The 18,717-nt window shown below is 45.4% G+C and overlaps 1 protein-coding gene across 1 annotated transcript in view; it reads right to left on the reverse strand.

Annotated features, from left to right (window-relative positions):
* Positions 1-17,183: 17,183 nt before the first annotated feature.
* Positions 17,184-18,717, reverse strand: part of LOC119349121 (protein LIKE COV 1-like) — a 47,448-nt gene continuing 45,914 nt past the window's right edge. Inside the window, exons 4-5 of the mRNA XM_037617134.1 lie at positions 17,653-17,779; positions 17,184-17,558 (exon numbers count right to left, since the gene is read on the reverse strand). Of these exons, the coding sequence (XP_037473031.1) occupies positions 17,449-17,558; positions 17,653-17,779 (237 nt within the window). The 3' untranslated portion in view covers positions 17,184-17,448. The remainder of the gene's footprint in view (positions 17,559-17,652; positions 17,780-18,717) is intronic.

Consider the following 18,717-nt stretch of genomic DNA (forward strand, 5'->3'; position numbering starts at 1 on the left):
AATAGCTATAAGTGAATGCTGTAGAGGACATAAACTCATATATATATACCCAATGAAGAAAAACGAAGGAAACAGTGAAGATTTTGAAAAGTTGAAGAATAAAAAAAACTGAGGAAAAACTCAAATTGAAAATTTCAACTTTTTGTGGTGGCGTGACCCACCGTATAAGAATGATGATTTCAGACACCGCGTACAATTGTCGTAGGGCTCTGAGAATCAAATTCTTCATTAATTTCTTCACACTTAGAGTGTTATTCTTCATTGATTGAAGAAAAACGTTTCTTCATGTGTTGCACATCTAAGTCATCAATTTTGCATAAGTGTTAGGATGTGTGTCCTTTTCAAAGAACATTCGAAGATTCTAAGATATTTAGCTCACACCGCAACTTGCTAAATCTCTTCTCATCCAAGGGCTTAGTGAAGATATCAGCTAGCTGTTCTTCAGTCTTCACGTGCTCGATGGAGATGTCGCCCTTCAACACATGATCACGAAGAAAATGATGACGAATCTGAATGTGCTTTGTCTTCGAGTGCTGAACTGGGTTGTGAGCAATCTTGATGGCACTCTCATTGTCGCAGAGGAGAGGCACATTCTTCGCGTTGATGCCATAGTCCTTGAGTGTTTGCTTCATCCAAAGCAGTTGAGCACAGCAAGAGCCAGCAACAATGTATTCAGCTTCCGCAGTGGACAGTGATACGCAGTTCTGTTTCTTCGAGGACCAACAGACCAAAGATCGTCCGAGGAAATGACAAGTGCCAGAAGTTGACTTGCGGTCCACACGATCACCAGCATAGTCAAAGTCAGAATATCCAATGGGATCAAAAACAGAGCCCTTGGGGTACCATAATCCTAGTGTTGGTGTGTGAGCTAGATATCGAAGAATATGCTTCACAGCCTTATGGTGTGATTCCTTCGGTGCAGCTTGAAATCGGGCACACATGCAAACACTAAGCATTATATCTGGCCTAGATGCACATAAGTACAATAAAGAACCAATCATGGAGCGGTATACCTTGTGATCGAAGTCAATACCATTTTCATCAGTGCATAGATGGCCATTTGTGGGCATAGGAATTTTGACGCCTTTGCAATCTTGCATGCCGAATTTCCTCAGTACATCTTTGAGGTATTTCTCCTGAGATATGAATATGCCATTGCGCTGCTGACGAATTTGAAGACCTAAGAAGAATTTCAACTCACCCATCATAGACATTTGATATTCTTCACTCATCATATATGCAAATTCATCACTATAACGTTGGTTAGTACAGCCAAAGATAATATCAGCAACATATATTTGGCACACAAACAGTTCACCATCATAAGATTTAGTAAAGAGAGTAGGGTCGAGTGAACCAGGTGTGAAGCCATTCTTCACGAAGAATTCCTTCAATGTATCATACCACGCCCGAGGGGCTTGCTTGAGGCCATAGAGGGCCTTATTAAGTCTGAAGACTTTGTCAGGATTCTTTGGATCTTCAAAACCTGGGGGTTGAGCAACATATACTTCTTCCTCAAGCTTACCATCGAGGAATGCACTTTTCACATCCATTTGATATAAGATGATATCATGATGGTTAGCATAAGCAAGTAATATGCGAATAGCCTCAAGTCTAGCAACATGTGCAAAAGTTTCATCGAAATCAATTCCTTCAACCTGTGTGTAGCCTTGAGCTACCAGTCGTGCCTTATTCCTCACCACAAGGCCATTTTCATCTTGCTTGTTGCGGTAGATCCACTTTGCGCCAATGATATTATGCTTGCAAGGATCTGGGCGTTTGACCAGTTCCCAGACATTGTTGAGCTCGAACTGATGTAATTCTTCTTGCATAGCCTGAATCCACTCCGGCTCCAGAAATACTTCATCTACCTTAGTGGGCTCTGTGGTAGAGACAAAAGCATAGTGCCCACAAAAGTTAGATAAATGTGAAGCTTTTGAGCGTGTGAGAGGACCTGGCGCTTCAATGTCATTGATGATCTTGTCAACTTGTACTTCTTTTGCAACGCGAGGATGAGCTGGTTGTCGCTGAGGAATTTGGTCAGCATTTTCTTCAGCACCATTTTCTTCAGCATTATCTTCAGGTGCATCAGCTCGACGTTCTTCGCGTACTGGGATGAATTCTTCAGCAAGTTCTTCAGTAGGAACGACATCCTCAGTTGCCTTGAACTTGATAGAATCCTCAGGTGCTGGTTCATCTAACACAGAAGGTAGGTGCTCTCTTTGCGAGCCATTAGTTTCATCGAACCGCATATCTACAGTTTCAACAACCTTGTGAAGAGCATTGTTGAAGACTTTGTAGGTGTGCGAGTCCTTTCCGTAACCAAGCATAAAACCTTCATGTGCTTTCGGTGCAAATTTAGAATTGTGGTGAGGATCTCTAATCCAACATTTAGCACCGAAGACTTTGAAATAACTCACATTGGGTTTCTTGTCAGTGAGGAGTTCATAGGCCGTCTTCTTGAAGAATTTGTGAAGATATACTCTGTTGATGATGTGGCACGCAGTATCAATTGCATCAATCCAAAAATGATGAGGCGTTTTGTACTCATCAAGCATAGTGCGAGCCATCTCAACAAGAGTTTTGTTCTTGCGCTCCACGACGCCATTTTGCTGAGGAGTATAGGGAGCAGATAACTCATGAGTAATACCAAGTTCATCAAGATAGTCATCAAGACCGGAATTCTTGAACTTAGTTCCATTGTCACTTCTGATGTGCTTGATCTTCACACCAAAGTTTGTTGAAGCCCTCGAGGAAAATCATTTGAAGACTTCCTGCACTTCATGTTTGTAAGTAACAATGTGTACCCATGTATATCGAGAGTAATCATCAACAATGACAAAACCATATAGAGATGCAGCATTAGTGACTGCTGAGTAATGATTAGGTCCGAAGAGGTCCATGTGAAGCAATTCGAATGGACGAGTAGTGGTCATGATAGTCTTCACTGGATGCTTGGCCTTGGTCATTTTTCCAGCTTCACAGGCTCCGCATAAGTGATCCTTGAGGAATTTGACATTCTCAATGCCAATGACATGCTTCTTCTTCGCAAGCGTGTGCAAATTCCTCATGCCTGCGTGACCAAGTCGTCGATGCCATAGCCAGCCTTCTGAAGCTTTTGCAAGTAGACACACGGCTGGTTGTGGTCCTGTAGAGAAATCAACAATATACAAGTCTCCTCTCCTAAAGCCTTCAAAGACTTTGGAATTGTCATCTTCCATAATCACAACACAGCGATACTTGCCAAAGACAACAACCATATCAAGATCACAAAGCATTGAGACTGACATGAGGTTGTATCCTAAGGACTCAACAAGCATGACTTTGTCCATGTGTTTATCCTTAGAGATTGCAACCTTACCAAGACCCAGTACCTGACTTTTGCCTTTGTCAGCAAAGATGATGTGCTTTAGATGAGACGGTGATAAGGGAGCATCCATCAAAAGATTCTTGTCACCAGTCAAGTGATTTGTACATCCACTATCGAGGACCCACTCAGTGGTTTTGGGTTGATCATCCTGCAAATGAATTAGTGTAACTTACAATCTCATATGCTTCATCAGTGAAGAATATGATATCAAGTTCATCAGATGAATTTCATCAAACGATAAACAGATATAGCAGTATGAGGACATATGAAATGAAAGTTCATTTCATCATGATTAGCCTGCGTCCTTTCAGGCAATTTTTGTCAGGTCCCCAGCAAATTCTTCAGACGTTAAAGCACGTCTGGAGACCTGACTTTGCAAAAGAGATTAGTTCTTTTTCTTCACCACCCACATCTGAAGGGGTGGCAAAGAGTTCATCACTCTGCGAGCACCATGAGAGAATGGTGGCATAGAGGCCAAACCATTTCGTTTCACATAAGAGGGGTTAGAGTAAGCATATGAATAAGCAGAGAAATTCTTCGAGGACTTATGAACATAATGATTTGAAGAATAATGTGCATATTCATAGCCCTTAGCTCTACCCTGCGAAACAGAGTTGTTAGCACGATGATAATCATATGAGGACTTTGATCCATTAGAGGAATTTGATCCACGTGAGGAATTTGGTCCATATGAGGACTTGGATCCATATGAAGAATTAGGTCCATATGAAGAGTTTGATCTGGGGTTCCTGTTCTTCACAGGTGGTGTCATGAGGACATTCACTTGAAGACTTTCAACATAACTTTTGGGAACCCAGATTTTCTTCATAGGGGAACCGTTCCTGCAGTTAGTCCCAACATATCTAGCAAATACTTCACCATTCTGATTTTTGAACAGTTTATAGTTGGAGTCAAATGACTCATCAGAAGAATGAGAAGATTCACATGTAAAGTCAGATAAGTTAGATGGATCAACTAGAGGTCCCTTTGCAGCAACCCATGAGGTTTTGGGGTACTGCTCAGGCTTCCAATATGTTCCATCAGCATTAAGTTTCCTCTCAAAGGCAATACCCTCTTTCCTAGGGTTTCTATTGAGGATCTGCTTTTTGAGCACATCACAAAGAATCTGATGCCCTTTGAGGCTTTTGTACATGCCTGTTGTGTACAATTCCTTCAGCCCTGCATCATCAGTGATACTAGCAATGTCCTCAGATGAGGAATTAGTGATAGCAGAGGCAGGTGAAGAATTTGTAACAGTTGAAGCATTTGAACATTCAGGTGAGGAATTAACAGATTCACGTTCAATGCAGTTTAAGCATGGAGGAACAAATTCTTCCTGAGAAGCGCTGATTTGTTGAGCTAGTAATGAATCGCGCTCCTTCTGAAGATCTTCATAACTCACTCTTAGCTTCTCAAGATCTTGCTTTCTTTGAAGAAATTCATAAGAAAGTTTCTCATGATCAGATAAGAGAGTGTTATGATGACTTTGAAGGTTATCAAACCTAGACTGAAGTCTCTGAAGATTTTTAGTCAGGGCTTTAGTGCGATCCATTTCTTCACCCAACATATCATCACTTTTGTCTAGCATGTTTTGAACCTTTTCAAAAGCCCTTTGTTGTTTTATAGCAATCTTAGCAAGTTTAGAGTAGCTGGGCTTGAGATAATCATCAGATTCATTTTCACTGGATTCAGAGGAGGTGTATTTGAGTACCTTTGCACCTTTTGCCATGAAGCAATAGGTGGGAGCGTAGTCATCATTATCTTCATTAGGCTTGTCGGTGGGGTCAGTTTCTTCAGTGTTGAAGATGGACTTGCTAACGAAAGCAGTAGCGAAGGCCAGACTCGCCACACCAGATTCGGATTCTTCAGACGCCTCTTCTTCCTCATTTTCCTCAGATTCAGCTTCAGAGTCCATTTCCTTGCCAATGAATGCCCGAGCCTTCTTGGAGCTGCTCTTCTTGTGAGATGAAGACTTCGAGGATTTTGATGACGAAGATTTTGACGATTTCTTCTTCTTCTTCGCATCATCAGAACTGTAATCCTTGTATTTCTTCTTCTTCAATTCCTTTTCCCACTGAGGACAATCTTGAATATAATGACCAGGTTTCTTGCATTTGTGGCACAGCCTTCTCTTATAGTCACTTGATGAGGAATCACTGCTTCTTGAGGATTTTCCAAAGCGACCACGCCGTGAGAACTTCTGGAATTTCTTCACGAGCAGTGCTAGCTCCTGGCTCAATTCTTCAGAATCACCAAGGCTACTACCAGAATCCTCACATTCAGACTCAGACACAGCCTTGGCCTTCAGGGCACGTGGTTTGCCATAGCACAAACCATAGAGATCTCTCTTTTCAGCAAGCTGGAACTCATGAGTATTTAGCCTTTCGAGGATATCGGCAGGATCAAGAGACTTGTAGTCAGCCCGTTCTTGTATCATCAGACCCAGAGTATCAAATGAGGAATCAAGTGATCTCAACAGTTTCTTCACCACCTCATGGTCAGTGATGTCAGTGGCACCGAGGGCTTGAAGCTCATTTGAGATGTCAGTGAGGCGATCGAAGGTTTGTTGGACATTTTCATTGTCGAGTCTTTTGAAGCGGTTGAAGAGATTCCGAAGAACATCAACTCGAGAGTCGCGCTGAGTTGAGACTCCTTCATTCACTTTGGATAGCCTATCCCAGATAAGCTTAGCAGTTTCCAAAGCACTCACTCTTCCATACTGGCCTTTACTCAGATGGCCACATATGATATTCTTCGCTTGAGAATCGAGTTGCTTGAATCTCTTCACATCGGTAGCGTTCAGTGAGGGTGTGACAGAGGAAACACCATTTTCCACAACATACCAGAGATCGTTGTCAATTGCCTCGAGATGCATTCGCATCTTGTTTTTCCAGTAGGGGTAGTCCGTCCCATCAAAGGTAGGACACCCAGCTGAGACCTTGATCATACCTGCGGTCGACATAACTGAAACTCCAGGCGGTTAAACCAAAATCACACAGAACAAGGGAGTACCTTGCTCTGATACCAATTGAAAGTGCGTTATGTCGACTAGAGGGGGGGGTGAATAGGCGATTTTTATGAATTCTTCACTGAGGAATTTGCCGGTGAGGAAATTCCTTAGCGAAGAACTATTAGCAGCGGAATAAGTACTCAAAAGTAAGCATAACAGAATACAAGCATGGTCATCATGACGAAATGAAGACTAGCACAGAGTACAGAAAGCGTAATCACAGGATAGCACAAGATGAAGACAAACAGACTGAAGAAATTGAACTGAGGAAATTGAGAAAGTCTTCAGTCAAAGTCTTCAAACACAGATATGAACAAACACTCAACACAGTAATGAGGAAATGAAAGGGTTGAGGAAATAGAACCAGTTAGGTTGGTGAAGACAATGATTTGGTAGACCAGTTCCAACTGCTGTCTCAGTTGTACGTCTGGTTGGAGCGGCTGAGTATTTAAACTCGAGGACACGCAGTCCCGGACACCCAGTCTCTGAGCACGCAGCTCAGGACACCCAGTCCTCACCGTATTCTCCTTGAACTAAGATCACGCAGATCTTGTCCAATCACTCGCGGTAAGTCTTCACGCGACTTCCAAACCTTCACAGACTTGGTCACTCGGCAATCCACAATTCCTCTTGGATGCTCTAGACCTTGACGCCTAACCGTCTGGAAGAAGCACAGTCTTCAAAGGTAACAAGCGTCGGATCCACGCAGGATCAATTTCTTCAGTGATGCTCAATCACTTGGGTTTGTAGGTGTTTGGGTTTTTGGGATTTTCCTCACTCGATGATTTTCGCTCAAAGTCCTCGGAGGATGGGTTGCTCTCAAATGACAAGTGTCAAGTTCTCTCGGAGCAGCCAACCAGCTAGTGGTTGTAGGGGGCGGCTATTTATAGCCTAGGGAGCAGCCCGACATGATAAGACATAAATGCCCCTCAATGATATGACCGTTAGGTGGATAAGATATTTTGGGACAGCTGGCGCGCAGCACAGCAACGGTCGGAAATTTGACTCTCAAATTCCTCAGGGCTATCATGTTCCTCACTGTGTAGGTAATCCGCACTGGTGAATTCCTAACTCCTCAGTCAGAGCAAATTCATCAGCGACCAGAAGAACTTCGTCTCTGTCACTGAAGAAAGTGACTGAACTGTATGAGATTTCCAAAGGCTTCACTCGAAGGGATTGGTAGGTGTAGGATTTTGAGTTGAGCATCACATGGAAATTTTTCCTTAGTATTTCCTCGACCCCCTTTAACAGTACAGTGTTTCCTATGACTCAAGAAAGAGAAAATGAAACTACGAAAACAAAAGTCTTCACGCTTCATGTTCCACAAATGAATACCAAGTCTTCAAGGTCACACCAATTTCTTCACTTTCAAAGTCTTCAGAAAGTCTTCAGAATATCAAAGTCTTCAGTTGAAGAACTTCATTTTTAGGGGTCGACTTTCTCTGTAAATATCAAACTCCTCATAGACTTATAGACCTGTGTACACTCACAAACGCATTAGTTCCTTAACCTATAAGTCTTCAATACACCAAAATCACTAAGGGGCACTAGATGCACTTACAGATGTTGATAGTCTGGGCCTAATACCAAAGAGACCTCGCAGCCAAACCTAAACATCTAAGACCTGAGGTCTCAACCAGGACGCCTGCCGGGTATGGGGAACCTACCAGTCCGGCGCATTCCTGAACCAGGACGCCTGCCAAGTATGAGGCCACCACAGCCACCTGCCACCACCATCTTCAGAGCTGTACTGTTGCATCTTCCGTGCCAGGTCTCTTTGCCATCGACGCCACCACGACGCCAGACAGCGTCGTCCTCCTGCGCGAGTCCATCCTCGCACATCAAATGTCGAATCTGCACTGCGCCATGCCGTCGAGATCCGTCGCCATCAATGTGTTGGATGAAGCACCGCTCCACCAAAGAAGCCGTCCGCTGGTCCCGTGAGAAGGAGTGCACCTCCAAGAATGCCGCCCCCAAGGGGGTAACGACACATGATTGCCGCCAACATCCGATCAGCTGATCTAGGGTTTCCCCTGGAGGTATTGAGTGGAGCTGGGAGCTTCACCTCGATGATGCCTTCATGAAGGAAACGATGATAAGGGCATCGTCATCACCGGCTCCAGCCATCCACCGAAGACCAAGTTTTCACCCGGATCCGTCCCAAGTAGTCCACCCGACAACCTGTGCATCGTCTCGACCGCCTTCAAAGCCCCAAATCTAGCCGCCTAGATCCGGTGACCAACCGCAACAGCAATGCCACCGTAGGAGCCCTGGCGCACCGGCCACTGCCTGAGTGTGCCACCACTGGAGCCTAGAAGGAGGGCTCCCACCCCGCCTCGCCAAGCCGCGAGAGCCACCGAGATGGATCCCGCGTGCTCGTCACTGTCTCTGATCCGAACCAATACGTAGATCAGATCGTCGTCACAGATCCGCCTTGGACATGGACTGCACCACGCCATGCCGCCGCGGGAAGACCTAGCTTCACCGGCCGCCACCATACAGGGCCGCCGCCCCGGGATCCAGACCAACTCCGACGAAGAAGAAGGCCACCACCACCAAGCCTAGGGCCGGCGCCACAGACATCCTCGTGTTGCAGATCAAGTCCAGGAGTAGTGCACCGCTAACGGCGATTGAGATCGTAGCACAACGAATTAGCCCGACTGAGTCAAGGCTAGATCCCCCATTGCTGGTGCCGTCCTCCACCGCCGCCGCCGCACCACATCCATGTCGTCGCCGATCTGCGCCACCGCCGCCGATCTGGCCGGAAAGGAGCGCCGCCTCTCAACTAGATCGAGATCCGAGGAGAAAACCGCCGCCGCCACCATGCCACAAGGGCTTTGCCCTGTGACGCCTCGGGCGATGGCGGCGGAGGAGAGCGGAGGTGAGGGGCGGCTGTAGGAGGAGGGCGGGGGCTCCCCGGTGCAGGGTGGCGCCGCCGCACGGGGGAGGAGGAGGGGGCGGCGGCTTTGAATTAATAGCTACATGAATAATTTTGGTACAACTCGAGTAAAGCCACACCTACTAGTTACATTTGTATATGTTTCCTCTTTATAAATACTAAGGTGTGAGTGGCGACTTGACCCATGTAGCCAGGTAAATATAGATTGGTTCCTTATTTGCTCGTCCAACTTCATATCTTTAAGTAAGAAAGCTCTGTCGTAATTGCTATTCTGGAGTGATTATGCTGTAGGAACGGGCGGCATTGAGAAAAATAAGTCAAGTGATGAGACAACACTCTGTGCACAAATTGAAATAACGGCTACCCGGAATATATTTGGTACAACGAGTACAGTCATACCTACTAGTTCACACGATAGCGTTGTCCTATTTACGTATACTAGAGATTTGAGTGCCGACATCAGTGGTGGAGTCAGCACTCGGCGACCCGGGGCAGCTGCCAGGGCTCGCCGCTGCCGCTAGTTTGAGCGAAGCTCTGATGGCAAGTTAGTCCTGCGCGTTGAACAATAGTGAAGCCAAGATCATGCACATGACAAGCATGGTTCTGAAAGCCATGGAACGAACCGATGAATGCAGTGCCAAATCAAGTGCCTGCGCATGCATATTTAACATCCTACCGTGATGGTGTATAGCAGCCTAGGAGGAGCAGGTCCACATGTAGTGTAGACCGGTCTGACCCAGTTAACTGTCAAGCGAAAATGATAGAAACGTTGTCAAATTTGTCCATGGAGAAATGAGAATGCTTGGGTTTGTCTCTACCAGCGTCAGAATGTGCAAAGTTTATCACATCAGCTAATTGTTCCAGCAGATTGTGCAAAGTTTGTCATATCAGCTAATTGTTCCAGCAAGTCTTTCAAAGTCAGGGTTCCAGTTCCACAATTGTTGGTCTACTGTCTATTATTGCCTGACCAATAGGAGTTTTTTTTTTCAAAACAGAGGCAAAAATATTTGCCTCATCGATTAATCAAGAAGAAGAGAGTTGCCCGGTTAATTTACGGAAAACCGGGCGAAAACTGATACAGACTCCCAAATACGGACTACTCGCAAAGTACGAAACACCAAAACTGCTCAAGCGGCCCTCTAAACAAGCAACAACCGCAACCCTCAATACTTGTAGAACACAATGAAACTCCTAGCGAGCACACCAACGAAAAATGACCACCCTCCACCATGAAACCACAGACGCCTTTCGGATGGCGCCACACTTCTTGTTTTTCTTCTTCTTTGGTTTCTCCTTAGTTGACTTCTTCTTTGGAGGGTCACTTGTCTTGCCAGATGCCGGCTGATGGGCCACCCATCTGTCAAGAAAATCATAAAACTCATTGAATTTCTTAGTTTCGTTGTCATCAACCAAGACGCCGCCAGGAGCAGGCATCAACACACTGACCGCATCAACAACCTCAACCAAAGGAATCACCGACGCAACCTCATCGACCACAAGAACCGCCAATGCTATGGACTCAGCCACCTCCAGTTGCTCACATGACTTTGGCAACACATGCCCCTCACACGAGGCCGCCGATGAGACCACCTCCAAATGCTCTACAGAGAGAGGCGAATCAGGGCTAAGACATAGCTCTCATAGCTCGGGCATGACCTGCAACACCGGAGCATCAAGCACGACAATGGACTCGCCCGAGAGTGACGATGAACCGTTCTCAATACGAGGGGAGAAACATCCATATAACTCTTGCCTCCCTTCCTCCATAGAGCCAACATCTTCCACGCCAGAGGGGCATGACATCGGAGTGGTCTGCGACCTAGCCGGTGCAAGGGAGAGCCTGCTAAGAGCAACCTCCGCCCGCTCAAGAAAGCTATGAACCCGTGCCAGACAACTCTGCAACAATCTTGTCTAATCGGTCAGAGAGGACCGCAACATCATATGGGTGGGGTTGCTGAGTCAACGGTAGGAGAGACGACAGACGCCCAAGACCCATGGTGAAGCGCCTTGGAGGGGAGCACGGATTTCATTGCACCCTTACATGAAGCTAGAGCAGGATGGCGCATGGAACCGAGGACTGGCGGCATGGCAAGTCATGCCAAAGAACTTAGAGGACGCCAAGGATTGCGGCATCCGCGCGCACGGTGACCGTTCTCCAAGCAACAAGAGCACCGAAGCGGATCTCTGCAGTCGGCCGCACGATGCCCAGGAGCGAAGCATCTGCAACATCTACCGTGCAGCGAAGCAGGGATTGGACGGGGAGCCATTGCAGGGGCTAGCGATGTCGGGCGACGCGGACCATGCCGGGGCAACACCTCCTGCCATCCCTTACTCGCCTTCACCACCACGTCCGGCAGAGCAGCGGCCGGGGTCGAGGCCTTGGCAGCAGGCGGTGTCATAGGGGCTAGCTCTTCTTCATCGTCATCGTCGCCGTCAGCGGCGAGAGAGGTCCATGACTCGGGCTCAGGCCGACCCGAGCCGAGATGCGGTGGCGCGGCGACGGGAGAGCACATCCCCACCGGTCCCTCCACGACACAGATCGACGCAGCAGAGGCCTGCACGGGGAGCCGCACGGGCACACGCACAGGCACACGCACAGGCGCAACCAACTTGCTCGGAGACACCACCGGCACCTTCCCTGACCCGCCAACAGCATGGACGGAGCGGCCCAGCACCGGCAGGGCCCGATCCAGATGGGATCGAGCAAGAGACGGGGCTGGCTGCGGGACGACGCACGGTGCGGAGCCAGCAGACATCTCAGCGGGAGGCGGCGACAGCGCGCTCGCTGGGGCGTGGACCAGCGTTGGGGGTGGCCGACGGGGAGCTGCTGATGAAGACGGGAGAGACGGTGCGGGGTTGCCGGGGCACAGCTCCCACACCTGATTCCTGGCAGGAGGGAAGGGGGGAGCAGACGACATGGAGGCCGGATCTGGGAGCGGCAGACGCGGGGGTGGCCGGAGCATGGAGATCCGGCCGGCGGCGGCCGCGCGCTCACGCGGGGACGACCGCGGTCGCGAGAGTCATGCTCGCTCTCCCCCGCTTGACCACGAACTGTGGTTACCAATAGGAGGTTTGGTTAGTCCAAGAATTGAAGTTAACACACCTCAAGCAGGCATTGTTTTCTTTTACAGCAAGGCACTTAGTTAGACATCGTCGATGCCAAAAATTAATTTGGGCTCCCAAACAGCAGGAAGAAAATGATTTAACAACATTAAGAAGCATCAGGGGCGGTGGTACAAAGACAAAGTCCAAGCCAATTGTACAAAATCCATCGGATCAGCAACGCGTGTGAGTCAACTACTTCTACTTAATTATAGATCCTTCAATCCTCAGGCGTGACAGACTGCTAGTGCATCGCGCTCAGGATCTCGTTTGCCGCACTGGTGTAATCTGTGTTGAATACTCCCTTCATATCAAAATATAAGACGTTTTTGACACTGTCACAGTGTAAAAAAGGTCTTACATATTTTCATACGGAGGGAGTACTAGGTGAACTCCGAACTTAATGAGAACGAACAATAGAATGATTCTTTTGAAGTATTTTGTAAGTATTCCTTCCCATCCTATACTAGGTGAACTAGTCAAATTTGTTTCTCTAGGGGAAAACTAGTCAAATTTTGTTTGTTGATGCCGAAAGCTAAGTGGTACTCTGAACATTCAGAAGAACAAAATTAAACAATAGTAAAAAATATATACAATTATGACTACGAAGTATCTATGGTGATGCAAAGTATAAGCCAATTATGCAAATTGCATCAGATAAGCAATGCGCGTGAGTCGCCTACCTCTACTTAATTGCACATCCTTCTGATCCTCAGGCGCAACAAATCGTAACACATTGTGTTCATGATCTTGTTTGGCCCAACCATGTGGTATGTGTTCAAAGTTCTATTTGTTATTGGTGAACAAATATGCAAGTGGTTTTCCCCGGCTTCTGTTCGTTCTCCTATGGCATGCTTGGATTGTATGTGGATGTTGATCTAGGGTTGACAAAATCCAGGGCATCGACATACCACCATATACAACGATCTTTGTGAAACATCGTAGAAATGTGTCAACGCCCTTACACATGTTTCTAAAGCAAATTATCAAATAAGGTACCGAGATGAGAGTTTGTGAAGGGGTGTCCGAGACCTTTGTGGTGTGTGCCTCTCAGGTGTGTAGCAACACTAGCAGAAACAGATTCAACTAATGTGGTTGAGGCATACACAGGCCAAGAAACCATACAGAATGAGGCTACGGTGTTTTATGATATTGTGTGGCGTTAGCTGGACTTATTGCGGAGGTGGATTTCATCGTTACCAAGGGAATTGAATGGAGCGGCACCCAAGATTGTCAAGTCTTGCTTTTCTAATCTACTTTCATGTAATAGAGTCGATGAATCACCTGGTATATAAGGCTACAGTGATGATCTTTCCTAAGAAAAAGACTAGGCGTCCTTGGTGGATGAGCTTACATTATCTTTAGAAACTTCATGTGTGGTAACTTGTTACAAGGTAGTAAGATTTCAGCTTTTGTAAGCCACACGGTACTATAAACCATGTGAAAATCTGAATTAATAGCTATGCCGATACTTTTGGTATGGCGAGTAAAGCTGCACCTACTAGTTACATTTGTATATGTTTCCTCTTTATAAATACTAAGATGTGGGTGGTGACATGACCCTGTAGCCAGGCAAACAAATATAGATTGGTTCCTTATTTGCTCGTCCAACTCCATATATTTAAGTAAAGAAAACTCTATCGCAATTGCTATTCTGAAGTGATTATGCTTTAGGAATGAGCGGCATTGGGAAAAATAATTCAACTGGCGAGCCAATACTCAGTGCACAAACTGAAACAATAGTTACCCGGAACAGTTTTGGTACAACGAGTATACTCACACACACTAGTTCATGAGGACAGCCCTGTCCTTTTTACATTACATATGCTAAAGATTTTAGTGCTGGCATCAGTGGTGGATGTTGGATCACAGGCCGGAGTACACACGCGAGCATGGTGGAGAGGAACAGCGAGAGGAACACGAAGACACTTGTAGTTTTGCGAGGCGCAACTGCAAGCCTCTTTTCTTGTTATCTCTTATTTATACGGTCAAATAAATTGCCGTTTTGTTACAACAGAAAATAACGTAAACACAGCGGAGAACGGGTATAACGGACGTGCCATCCCACGGCCACCCGAACTGCGCTGCGACGCCGCTGCATGCGCTCGATTCGTGCCATCCCACGAAGCACAAACGGCGGCCACATCCAACTAACTAAATACTAAGCCAAGACGTGTACATGCACACGTTGCATGACACGATTATTTGCAAAAAGAAAACTAGCAACCGAGTAGCCGAGCTACACGCCTAACAAAACCATGCAACCTAGAACCTGCACTACACATACATGCTAATGCAACAGGATTATCCAACAATCACTCCCTAATCTTGTTGCTGCTTGATGTTCACCTGATTTTGGGTAGCCTACTTGATCTGGCCTTTGCTGCCCGCGTCCGCGCTTGATGCTCGTGAGCTGACGCCACGGTGGGCGACACCCCCTTTCTTGATGGCATCTCCATGCATGTCAGGCTGCTGCTGCTGGTGTCTGAAAGATTCTGGGCTCAACTTTGTTGATGACACATGAGAAGCGCCAAATGTTGTCTTGAGTAGCACCTTGTACAGCCGGTTGGGTGATCTCTTAACCTTCATCTGCATCTTCCCAGACCTGCCTCTAGAGACTTTTTACGGTGCATCATACTCCTGTAAATAGTGGGTAGTATCAAAGATTAGGCCTTATCACATCCTTTGAGTTCACCACGAAGGATACACAGTAAATGTCCTCTTGACCAGAATAGCTCTGTTATAACATAATGATGGGATATTATACATTCTAATGAGGCAAAGCTATGCCTTGATGAGAACGGACAATAGAAAGGTTCATTTTTAGTATTTTGTGAGTATTCATTGCCATCCTTTACAAGGCGAACTAGTCAAATTTGTTGATGTCAAAAACTAAGTGGTACTCCGAACATTCAGAAGGAAACAATTAAACAATAGTAAAAAAAATACATTTACAACTATGAAATATCTATGGTGGTGCAAAGTATAAGCCAATTATACAAATTGCATCAGATAAGCAATGTGTGTGAGTCACCTGCTTCTACTTAATTGCACATCTTTCTGACCCTCGGGCGCGACAAATCGCTAATACATTGTGTTCATGATCTTGTTTGGCGCAATCGTGTGGTATGTGTTCAAAGTTCTACTCCCTCCTTTCACTTTTATAAGTCATTTCAGACAATTGAAATTGAGTTGCACGATGTCTGAAGTGTTTACAACGCCTTATAAAAGTGAACAGAGGGAGTATTTGTTAGGGAATTGATGAACAAATATGCAAGTAGTTTTCCCTGACTTTTGCTTGCTTTCCTGTGATCTGCCTCGCAAGTGTGTAGCAATGCTAGCAGAAACAGATTCAACTAATGTGGTTGAGGCATACACAGGCCAAGAAACCATAGAGAATGAGGCTACGGCAATTTATGATATTGTGTGGCGTTAGCTGGACTTATCGGGGAGCCGGGGAGGTGGGGTTCATCGTTACCAAGGGAATTGAATGGAGCAGCACCCACGATTGTCAAGTCTTGCTTTTCTAACCAACTTTCTTGTAATAGAGTTGATGAACCACCTAGTATTTGATATAAATAAAGCTAGCAGTGAAGATCTTCCCTAAGAAAAAGTCTTTGGACGTCCTTGGTGGATGAGAGACAATGAAAGACTGGTGTGCTATTTAACGTTTATTAAGAGGAGATTACCTTATCTTTAGAAACTTCATGTGTGGTAACATGTAAGCCACACAGTACTATACACGACTCTGTGAAAATCTGAATTAATAGCTATGTGGATACTTTTGGTACGATGAGTAAAGAGCCGCACCTACTAGTTACATTTGTATATGTTTCCTCTTTATAAATACTAGTATAAGATTTGAGTAGTGACATGACCCTGTAGCCAAGCAAACAGATATAGTAGATCGGTTCCTTATTTGCTAGTCCAACTTCATATATTTAAGTAAAGAAAACTTTGTCGCAATTGCTGTTCTGAAGTGATTATGCTTTAGGAATGAGCGGCATTGGGAAAAATAATTCAAGTGGCGGCGCAATACTGAGTGCACAAATTGAAACAATAGCTACCCGGAATATTTTTGGTACAACGAGTATACAGTCACGTACTAGTTCATCAGGATAGCCTTGTCATCTTTACATATGCTAAAGATTTGAGTGCTGGCATCAGTGGCGGAGCCAGTTCCTGGCGATCCGAGCCAGCTGGTTGGGCTCACCGCTGCCGCTGGTTTGAGCGAAGTCTCTGGTGGCGAGCACATCCTACATGCTGGACAGTCGTGAAGCCATGATCATGCACCCACCAACCATATGGTTCTGAAAGCCATGGAACGAACTGATGAATGCGGTGCCAAGACAAGCGCCTGCACATGCAGATTTTACGTCCTACCATGCTGGTGTGTAGCAGGAGCAGGTCAATGTAGTCTAGACTAGTCAGGCCAGTCGTCGAACCATGCACGAAAACCATAGAAATGTAGTCAAATTTATCCATGGAGAAATGTGAATGCTTGGGTTGGTCGCCAGCAGAGTATTGTTCAGAGTTGATCACATCAGCTAATTGTTCCAGCAGATTGTGCAAAATTTATCATATCACTATTGTTCCAGCAGGTCTTTCAAAGTCAAGGTTCTAGTTCCATCATTGTTGGTCTAGTGTCTACTATCACCTGACCAATAGGAGGTTAATTAGTCCAAGAATTCAAGGCAGGACAACTCAAGCAGACATTGCTTTCTTTTACAGTAAGGCACCTCAGTCAGACATTGTTGATGCCGAAAGCTAATTTGGACTCCAAAACAGCTAGAAGAAAACAATTGAACAACCATAAGAAAATATAAGTATGGCTAGGAAGCATCTGGGGCGGCATTACAAAGACAAAGTCCAAGCCAATTGTACAAAATCCATCGGATCGACAACGCGTGTGAGTTACCTACTTCTACTTAATTACAAGATCCTTTGATCCTCAGGCGTGACAGATTGCTAGTGCATCGCGCTCAGGATCTTGTTCGCCGCACTGGTGTGATCTGTGTTGAGACTTTTACACTTGATATCGACGAACATGTATGCAGGTAGTTTGCCTCAGCTTCTGCTCGCTCCACCTCGGTCTGTGTGGATTGCACGCAGATCTGGATGTGGATCCAGGGTCGACAAAATCTGGGGCATTGACATACCACCAGACACAACGATCTCTGCCAAACGGCGCAGAAATATGTCACCGCCTTTTCACATGTTTTGGAGCAGATTAACAGATAAGATAACGAGAGGATATAGTTTAGGAGTTACCAATGCCTTCACGCACAGAAAGATTAGGCCTTATCACATCCTTCGAGTTCAACATGAAGATATCACCAATGTAGAGATGGTTGGTCGGCACATAGACACAGTAAAGGTCCTCTTGACCAGAATAGCTCTGTTATGACGTAACGAAGGGATATTACACATTCAGATGAGTCAAAGCTATAGCTTAAATCAGAGCAAAAAACAGAATGGTTTGCAAAAGAAGCATTTATCATCATTTTGAATATTCCAAAAATATTGGTTTCCATCCTTTACAAGGTGAGTTGGTCAAATTTTGTGGTAAAACTGAATTTCAACATTCAACCATGCAAGGGTTCATGCCAGCGACTAAGATTACAAGGCAACATAACTGCATACTGAGCATAGAGAAAAATCATGAAAAATATATGTAAACCTGGTATAACAGTGAAAATCATTGGGAACTCGGTATAACAGTGAAGAGTATAGTAAACCTGGAGCGAGACTGATGAGGTAATGAACCCAAATGCATATTCCCCAATATGAGGATGTCGTGTGATGACTGCCTCCTTGAATGCCTGTTTGTTTTGATATGTAAAAATAAACAAAAGTTAGTGCATAAGCTACTCTGCAGATTGAATATCATGATAACTGTGAATTTACCTGGCGATATATCAACACTAATTTGCTTGGATGCATTGTAGATGTGGCGCACAAGTGGTATGCGCTTGATGATCCATTCACCAATGCCAACAACAGATGCTCCAACCCAAGATGACATGAAGACCCCAACGAAAAATATGAAAGTAACAGAAGTGATGAAGCCAAGACCTGGAGATTCAAATGAGTACAGTGGGAAAATAAGCTGGATAGGCAGTAAGCATCCTTCTTAGCAATGAATAAGTTACAAAATAATAACTGATTTCAACTACTCAGTTTCATGTCATGTTTCACACATTTTTTGTACAGAAATTTAAGAATCTAATGACACGATAAACTAGAACTTAAAAAAATTATCAAATTATGCACCTAATTTCTAGGTTCAGCATACGAATTATGCAGACTGTATAATACACAACAATAAACAATAAC

This window comes from Triticum dicoccoides, chromosome 1B (assembly GCF_002162155.2).
Source record: "Triticum dicoccoides isolate Atlit2015 ecotype Zavitan chromosome 1B, WEW_v2.0, whole genome shotgun sequence".
NCBI classification, from domain to species: Eukaryota; Viridiplantae; Streptophyta; class Magnoliopsida; order Poales; family Poaceae; genus Triticum; species Triticum dicoccoides.